The sequence below is a fragment of the Onychostruthus taczanowskii genome, unplaced genomic scaffold (genome assembly GCF_017590055.1).
Source record: "Onychostruthus taczanowskii isolate IOZ18803 unplaced genomic scaffold, ASM1759005v1 scaffold121, whole genome shotgun sequence".
Taxonomy (NCBI): Eukaryota; Metazoa; Chordata; class Aves; order Passeriformes; family Passeridae; genus Onychostruthus; species Onychostruthus taczanowskii.
In genome coordinates, this window is record NW_024498363.1 from 481,497 (window position 1) to 491,014 (window position 9,518).

At 46.5% G+C, this 9,518-nt stretch overlaps 1 protein-coding gene across 2 annotated transcripts; it reads right to left on the reverse strand.

The window, feature by feature from the left end:
• Nucleotides 1-304: 304 nt before the first annotated feature.
• Nucleotides 305-6,651, reverse strand: THAP1 (THAP domain containing 1). Of its 2 annotated transcripts, none has more exons than XM_041395948.1 (3): nt 6,385-6,651; nt 5,826-5,991; nt 305-2,332 (listed from the first exon to the last, which is right to left on the reverse strand). In XM_041395948.1, the coding sequence occupies exons 1-3, from the start codon at nt 6,453-6,455 to the stop codon at nt 1,865-1,867; spliced, it is 705 nt and encodes a 234-aa protein (XP_041251882.1). In that variant the 5' UTR covers nt 6,456-6,651; the 3' UTR covers nt 305-1,864. The 2 variants fall into 2 exon arrangements, with proteins under 2 accessions (XP_041251882.1, XP_041251881.1); XM_041395947.1 differs by having other exon boundaries at nt 5,826-6,021; nt 6,385-6,642.
• Between the last annotated feature and the right edge of the window lie 2,867 nt (nt 6,652-9,518).

Below are 9,518 nucleotides of genomic sequence, written 5' to 3' on the forward strand. Positions count from 1 at the left end.
GTGCTTCAGGAAGTCACACTTGAAATTCCTGCAGAGTAAGAAGAGAGGGTTTTCTGCAGAGAAAACAGACACAATCTGCTATCTGGCACACATGCCAACAGCATAGCAACAGTTTTTTAAACATCTTTTCCTTGTCACTTTTGAATTTTACCAATTTTAAACACTAAGTGTAACAGAAACAAGGCTTGGGAACCCAACCTCTAAACAAGGAAACTAGTAGAAAATAAAAATGTAAAATGTCAAGACAATTTTGGCAAAATCCTGGGAAAAGAGAAGAGAGAGTAATTAAAAATCTAACACATCATTTGCTTTTCAAATTTTTAATTAGGTATAATAAATGTACATAAAAGGAAGCATTGGCATTTTTGTTCATTTTAAGTGTATGAAATGGTAGGGAAAATAGACACATGGCATGAGTGAAGTCAGAAGTATCAAGACTGATTTGAAATATTTCAAAATGTCATGCTAACAGGATATTAAGGGAAGCTTTTAAAGCCGTCATGAACAAGGCTTGTTTAACATCAGAGCTAGAACCCATATCACACACAAGTTTGACATAGACTGAGAAAAGCAAATTTTCCTCATGTCTCGTATATCCAGGAATTTCAGCTGTGACGTCTACATTAGGGTTAGCCAATTTCTCTCATTTTGAATGAGTTTATTGACTAAATAAAATTTTAGAAAGTGCAAACTGCTGCACTACTTCGTCATGCTAAAACTATTATTTGAAAGAGTCTTAATAAGGCTGAAGAGGAGGCAGCAGCATTTGAGATATTATAAACCAGTCTAGCACCAAGCAACTCCAAAGTCTAGTTCCCTATCTGCCCTTTGGTGGATGCCCTCTGGGGAGTGAAAAAAAGAAAGAAATAAAACCACTGTATACTGCAAAGCCATAAATACCTGACTGACTCCCTGGATGAAGAACAAACTTACTTCACTTCCTGAAGCTACACATGGTTGACATGCGAGTTAATTTCAAAACCAAGGACAACACCCTACCAGTTACAGTGTTTATGGGAAGATGACCCTACAACATACTTGGACTGTATATTACCAGTGTCCTTTTGCAAGCAGTCACTGTAAACAGTATATTGTCTTAATGATCCTGCCAACAGTGCAGTAACATACATGTTCAATTCAGCCTTGCACTTCAGGATTATTTTTAAGTGCCCTCAAAACAAAAGCTGCTTCTACAGGTCTCATTAGCTATGCTAATGAATTCTCCTCATCGCCCTCAAAACACTCATGGGGTGAACAGTTACTCCAAAAGAAGAGGTTCATTTACATACCTCACCCAAAAGGATCAAGGAATTACTTTTTGCAGGTATTCAAATACATAGCAAACTGAAGTTGGAAGTTTTCCCAGACTGAAATGTGCATCTTAGCTATCTTTCTGCAGCACTTGCAGATGTTAGCTGACCTAATTCTGTTCTTTCTAAAATCAGTGAAAACTGCTTACTGGGGATTACCAAAGCCAACATGAGAAATCTTGAAAAAGCACTAGGTGTACAACCACCTAAACTTCACTCTCGCCCAGATTCAGTTCCCAGACCCTGTAAGCATAAGACAGACATTGTAAAAAAAGTAAATTTCTATGTGTCTTCAATCTTGCATCCTTTCCTTCTGGAAGCAATTAATATTTTGTAAATTCATTGCATATTCTAATTCTGAGATACTTGCATCTTCAATATATTAAAAGTATATCAAACTGAAATGACAATGAAGAAAACCTATTATCTTATTTGTATGACTGCTTAATTACTGTTTCAGAATTCTGGAAATTCTTACATACAGAATTAGAAAGAATTTCGTTTTTAAACTAAATTTATTGGCCTACCAAAGTGAAAACTGATGTTCATGACTCCTAGGCAGGTACTTCTACGACTTCAAAATAGTCATTAGGCAGAATCACATAGCCTTTTCCTGCCAATATGTCTTTTTCTTTCTGAAACTGAACAATTTCTCTTAGTTTCTCAATTTGTCTTTCCTGACGCCGGCACCGCTGTTGCGCTGTCTTCAGCTTCTTCCGCAGCTTTTCAACTTGTTCTTCCAGCTGTTGAATTCTTTTTCGCTGATGGACTGTATCCTCTACGGTGTAGTTATGATCACAAAAAACAGCAAGATTGCTGGGGGTCTGGAGAGGGGGCATCAATAATCCAATACTCGGATCTACAAATCTGGCATCTATTTGAGACAAATGAAAAGAAGGAGTTGATGGAGATTGTGGTAGTACTGGAGCTGCTGGTGGTGGTGGTGGTGGTGGAGGCGGTGGCGGCGGTGGCAGTGGAGGAGGTGGCAGTGGATCTTCTGGCTGCTCTGCAAATTCTTCAGACTAGAAAGAACAAGGAAAAAATGCACATTTTCATGCTTAACATTGTTTACAACACAACTCCCTTATTACAGCCCCAGAATAACCTAAACAACCAGGACTTAAACTAATAAAATAAATTTCAAATACACTATTTTTAAAACTGGCAAACATTTCTCGGCCTGCTTTGTCCAGCTTCTCAACTGGACATATTTTTAACCAGCTTCATTTTAAGGGCTCTTTGATCTCCCACTATCACTGCATAAATTTTCTGTCCATTATTAAATGTCAAAGTAATGCAACAAAAGGTATGACATACACCTGTCCTGATATGTGGAAAAAGTGAGAATCATAAATTTATAGAATGTTTTAGGTTGGAAGGGTCATCAAAAGATCATCCAGTGTCAACACCCCTCCACCTTGGACAGGGACATCTTTCACTAGACCACGTTGCTCAGAGCCCCATCCAGTCCTTGAACACTTCTGGGGATGGAGCATTCACAGCTTCTCTGGGCAACCAGTTCTAGTGCCTCATCACCCTCATAGTGAAGAATTTTTACCTAATATCTAATCTAAACCTGCCCTCCTGCAGCTTAAGGCCATACCCTCTTGGCCTGTCACTACATGCCCTTACAAAAAAGTCCCTTTCCAGCCTTCTTCTAGGCCCCCTTTAGATTCTGGAAAGTTCTGCTATGAGGTCTCCACACCACTTTCTCTTTTCCAGGCTGAACATCTCCAACTTTTTCAGCCTGCGTCTCTAGGATGGGTGCCCCATCCTGCTGGTCATCTTCTTGGCCTTCTCTGGAGTCACTTCAACAGGTCCAAGTCCTTCCTGTGCTGGGACCCCAGAGCTGGATGCAGGGTTCCAGGTAGGGTCTCACCAGAGCAGAGGGGTAGAATCTCTTCCCTCGCCCTGATGGCCATGCTGCTTTGGATGCAGCCCAGGATACTTCTGGCTTTCTGGGCTGTGAGCTCACACTGCCAGGTCATGTTAAGAAACAGAACTGCATGCCAGCAGATGGAATGGATGAAGTGAAGCACCCCTTGGCAGCAGCAAAATATTGATTGGCTCAACTCCATTGCAGGGTTTTTTTGCAGATAAAACTGCAGGTTTTATCACATTGCTATTAATAGATCCACTTGTAAAGGTCAGGGCAATACAGATTCCAAGCCATTTGAGTACAGGCTAGAGCAGAGAATCAGATTCTTTCTTCCCCAAAGGAATCCAGTATAATTTAGAAATGCTTCTGTGCACATGTCGATTGAAAAAACACTGTTGAAACCAAAGAGCTTGCATTTTGCCTATTGAAAATAAAGCTTAAAATATTCTCAGTAAAAGAGTCACTGAAAAAATTTTCTACCTACTCACCTGTTGCCAATACAATTAGTACAAATAAAAGCATAAGGACTGGGAGAATGTTGATTTTAAGAACAGCCAACAGTCCTCACCATCAAAATATCAAGCTCATCAGATCTGAAGGTCGTATCATTAACTTCCTTGACTTAACACAAAAGCAAGATAGATGTGTGGGTGTCTACCTGTCCCCCATACAAACCACAATACTTGCCAGACAGTAACTGAAAAGGCAGTTTGGTGATTTGTATTGAAGGAAAGTGATGATTGGCATTAAAGGGAAGTTTAATATGCACTCAAATACAACTGATCACAGAAAAGTACAAAATCAGTAAACTACCAATCTTATTTCTCAGTTATAAAAAACTGCTGCTCTTAGCCTACCTAATTCACATATGAATATTCTAAAGAGCCTGACCCTGCCAGCTGTCACTATCAAATTTTTCTACTAAAAAAAACCCTACAAGGCAAAGGTAGAGCTAGAAAAAGAAACTCATTCTTGCTAGAAACAAAAGCAAAAAATCAGATCACTGCTGGACTGCTGAATTCACAGAGACTTCTATTTGAAGCTATTGAGCATATGCTACCTCTGTATATACAAATTATTATTGTCACAACATATCACAGAGAACAAATATTTGGTATCTCTGGGACATTATCAGTGACTTCTAATTATTTCTTCTAGCCAATAAATACTTCTCCTAAGACATAACTAAAGAAAAAGAAGGTATACCAAATTACATAGTGTGAAAGATAAAAATCTGTATTTCAAAATCCATGTGGACTCAACTCCAAAACAACCACAATTATTCTTTGTTATTACACTGTTACTTGAAGATATGTGGCAGTTCATTCAAAAGTGCCATGAGACAAATAAAAATAGAACTAAATCCTTCAGAATTAAAAGGCACTCACTGTTCTGTGTTTTTGTAGATGCAGGTATGACAGCGAAATTGGGAATGTGGCTCACTACTAAGACTGCTGCACCAATAGTACTTTTGCAGACTACCCTACACACCCATTCAGCTTTCAGACTGTAAAAAAATTTGCAAGTGTTTTACACACAACAAAGAAAATGTGTATTTCACAGATAAGCAAAGAAGTGTGATCAAACAAAAAACACAGCCATATTTCCCTGTAAGCTGTCTCCTTGTTTACATTCTGTTTATATTCTCTTATCTATTATTAGCCACTTTTCATTTTTCAAATGTGTAGCAATTTTATTTATGCAGCACTCCAATACTGTATATAAAGAGAAAAACTGAACAAGAAAAATCTGAGTTTTCTTCTGTGCACTTCATCCCATTTAAGTATTTTGCTCCCCAAACCAACTCTATCTAGCACTGTCTTCTTTGCCACTTTTTCTATGGCAGAGCAGTAAGAGATCAAATATTTTATATCCTTTAAAGGATTAAAAGTCAATCTTCTCCATTCTTGTCTTGAAGTTATGAATTGTTACTTCTTGATGTAATAAATGACTTGCATTTGACAGTAAATTTTTCTAGTGGCACAGTGAAGGGAATACCTCACACAGAAGTCTGTACCATCAGAAGTCAGGGACCAGTATGGCTTTTGAAAACATTAAGGCAAAACACAGGTGCTCTCAGGACAGAGAGACAGCAGGTGCAGGTAAAGTTCTGCCACTCACTTTAACTTCGCAAAGTCAAAGCACAGAGCCCTCTTAAAGAGGCCAGTTAAGTTTCACAGTTAACATCCACATCTTCAATACTAGCAGTAGCCATCAGCCATGGGAAGAGAGTAAGTGCCATTTGCAAGCACTAATGAAGGCTCCCTCAGACTCTGAATATGCAGGAACTGCTGTGAAACAGTTTAACGACAGGGAAGTACCTTCTTGCTTTGCTGCCATTCCATTTAATTCAGCACATGGATGCTGTATTAAATGGACATGTGAGCAGGTCAAAGCCAGTGTCTGCCTGTACAACACTTTGTGCTCCAAAGCCTCAGAGAAAACAAGCACAGCTGTTGGAGGTGTTTTCAGCCACCACAGCCGTCCTGGTGACCCCAGGCAGACAGGCTCAGCATCCTGCCAGCCTTCATCCTTCCCAGCCTGCATCCTCTCATTGCTGGCTGCCCTCCCACCCTGCAACCAGCGACACGCATGACACATTCCAGCACCTGCAGCCATGGGTGCTTTGGGTTTACCTTTTCACTGGGTTCAGTGTAACAGAATATTGTGGGCACAGCATTCTCTTTTAGGAGCTTGTTATTGCATTCCCTCTTAAAGCAATCGGGGGTAAAGTGTTCTGAGCAAATGCTACTGTACTTGGTCGGCTTGAAGTTTTTCCTCTTAACAGCAGCTTCCCACTTCCTGCAAAGATCGGGTCTTGTAAGAGGAAACCTGCAAGCAAGAGGCACTTTCAGCTTTTCTGGAAAGCTTTATAACCGGACCCAAAACCTTCCTGCTCCCCGTCGGGGGGAGGGAATGAGGTTTCAGCTCGCTCTCGCCCTGCAACAGGCGGCTCAGAGGGTCCGGTCCCTCGGCTTTCCCCAGGGAGACGCCGGGTGGGGCGGGCGAGGCACCCCACCCTCAGCGGCCGCGAACAGACATGTCCCGCTCCCTGTCCGTCTGTCTGCCCGTCCGTGCGTTGGTACCCGCCCACCCGCGCGCACTCCCGCCCGGCTCCCCGCCATCCTCGCGCGCGCGGTCCCGCGCTGGCCCCGCCCCCCGGCGCGACCCGCCCCGGCGCCCGCGCGCGCTCACTTGTGGAAGGAGATGGGCTTCTCTTTGTCGTATCGGTTCCGGCAGCGGTAGGCGGAACAGGACTGCACCATCCCGCCCAAACCCTTGCCCGCCGCGGCGCGGCCTCCGTGGTGACGGACGAGCCGACGGGGCGCTGCGAACTCACTGCCGGGCACCCATGCTTCCCCCGCCTCTCGCGGCCCCCCCCCGCGCCCGTGGGCCTCCGGAGAGGGACGGGAACGGGACGCGCGGCCTCTCCCAACTCCAAGATGGCGGCGCCAGCTTCAACGGAACCTCTCGCGGTAGCGGCGCGCACCGCGCTCCGCCCATTGGGCGCGTCGGCGCGCAGGGTGGGGGCGGGGTCTTGTTCGGCGGACTCGCCAATCCGGCCGCCTCCTTTCCCCCGCTCCGCCCCCTTTTCGGAGCCGTGCTCCGCCCACAGCCGCACCCACAGCTGGGCAGCACCGCCCACAGCCGCGCCCACACCCACAGCTGGGCAGCACCGCCCACACCCTCACCCACACCCGCGCCCGCAGCTGGGCAGCGCCGCCCACCCCGTCCGGCACCATCTGGGGAGCGCCGCCGCTCCCCTCCACATCCACACTATGGCAGCGCCTCCGGCCCCGCCGGGCACAACCCCGGGCCCGAGGGCTGCGCTGCGGCCGTTCCTTCACTGAGGGGAACCTGTCAGGGCCCACTCCGACCGCGCCATACCCGAAGTCTTGGCCGGGAGTGGTTGCCCCAGCCGGCGGGCAGGGCTGCGGCCGGGCGAACGGGTGTGCACAACAACAGGGACAGGAAGAAGCTGGCGCGGGGGAAAGGCAAAAGAAAACAACGGGAAGACCACATTGCCATAACACACAGTTGCCTTAAGGACATGTAAAACAACTCAGTGTCGCTCGCCTAAACGTAGTTTGCAGGTACATCAGCAAACAGTAGATAGATCTCTCAACAAATCGATTTGTTGTTACAAATAAGTTTATTTCGAGCACTTTTGACATGTTCCCGTTCTGTGGGCTCACTTTTGAACTTTGCATTTGATCAAGAACTAAAACCGTCCTACATAAGTGACAGTTTTTGTATAGGAATGATGAAGGAACTTACCTTTAGGGTCACCCCAGTCAAGTGTAACATTATATCTAGAAATTCACTGACAATGACCACAGACCCAAGTGAACTTCCATGGCTTTTCTCTGACCCCACACAAATCATCATTTTCTCCTTAATCTGCTTTCCCTCTCTACACTTGCTTTGTGTGGGAAAGAAAACAAGGTTTATTTGCCTTAGCTTGTAGGCTGTGGCTTCTCTGCCTAGACAGCTCTCTTTGCCCAGCAGCTACCAGTCACTGCCATTTGCTTGCCCAGGAATATGACAGAAAAGTGTGTACAGCAGCTTCAGCAGTACTTCCACAAAGCCACTCGCATGAATTGTTTTCAGTACTCAGTGTTGGCTGAGCACTGCTAGCTCTGCTCCCTCTCCTGCTAGGTCAGCCAAGAGACAAGGAAACCAAAATAAGCCCTTTCTAGCACTACCTTCCTCATCAAGAAAAACATGCTTACTCCTCCCCTATCCACGTGAATGCCTCTGTCCCTGGCCTTTGCCTGATGGCTTTCTTCTCCCTCGAGTCCTGCTGCCAGTTTTCTCGGCAGCAATTCTGCCACAGCCTCAGGGACCAGAAGAGCTGGGCTGTCCTATGGCAGGATGAGCTAGGGGTGACCAGAGCCAAAGCCCAGGCTCATCAACCTGGACGGAGTCCTGCAGCACAAGAGCAGGCAGACACTAATGGACACACCCACACAAGGTGAGGTGATGAACCAGGTACAAGGTCCACCCAGGTAATTCAGGCAGGAGCAGCAGGAGATGGTGCCAGGAACAGAACTGGAAACACAGGTCCAAGGTTCACCCAGGAGATGGAGTGGAAGAGAGCGATACCTATGACACAGCCAGGCAGGGACTGAAGGTGCTGGGCTGTGTTGAAAAGGAGCTCTTGCACCATACACAAGAGTTGGGGGCCCCAAAGTACTTGAGTCAAAGTCATCAAGGCCTTAGTCAGTGCAGTTAGACTCCAGTTCTCCTATAGACCTGAAGAGGGATTCTGAGTCAAAGTCCTGGACTTGATACCACTGTCCATCTCCTCCACTGCTGGTTTTGGAATGAACCCAGGCACAGGTGGGCACAGCATGGCCATATAGAGCATGAGGCTAAGAGCAGAACACAGCAACTTCACTAGACACTGTGAGAAGAGGCACGTGGTCTTGGTATGTAGGAAGGAAATGCCTGGGGAGAACGCATGAAAGCATGAGTAGGTTGCAGAAGGTGACACCTAACTCGGGGCGGGGGGGTCCATCACAGATGAGGAGATCTGGTGAATGTGTAGATGAGCCACTGAGCCCATCAGTCACAAAGCTGATTTTAAAGACTTAAAGGAGAGATTTCAGCAGCCCTCTCAGGATCACATTGGTATCCTGAAGCAAAAGGGATTTATAAAAGACTGGGAGAAAAGAAATTTCCTCATGCCGTAAGAATTTCAGAAACTTGGAGAAGGGCAGAGGCAATTGTCTTGACTAAAGATAACAAATAAATACAACCCCCAACTGAAAAATGCTATTCACATTTCAGTAGTTTTGAAAACGTTGGAAATAAGTACAGGACGTTTCAAACCTTCCCCCCCCCCCCGAGGAAAAAAAGGCTACATCAAATTCAAATCCATTTTCTGAGTGACTTTAGTTTGACTAGTTGGCGTGTTTCCTGATGGCCAATCACTTCCCGTCAGACTTCCCAGCACCGTGTTGTTGAGAATCATTAGTCCTCGACACCTGCACTATCCTGTGCCCATCCATCACAGACGCACCAGCACCTGCCCCAGCAGCCGCCACGCAATGCCCTTGCTCGCTTTCTTCCTGAGGACTCCCGGTCCCGGGGCCGGAGTGATGGCCCGGAGAAAAACTTCCCCGTTCCCGGACGAACGGCACTGCCCCCCTTCCCACACCGCAGTCGCGGGGCGAGTTTCCGAGGGGGAGGAGCAGCGCGGGTTCCCCACGGACACCCCACCGGGAAGCCGTTCCGCGCAAGCCCGGCGGGCGGGGGAAGGAGCGGGCGGGGGGGACCGGCGGCGGCAGCAGGGAGGCGGCGACGGCGGGGCGGGCAGCGGGCCC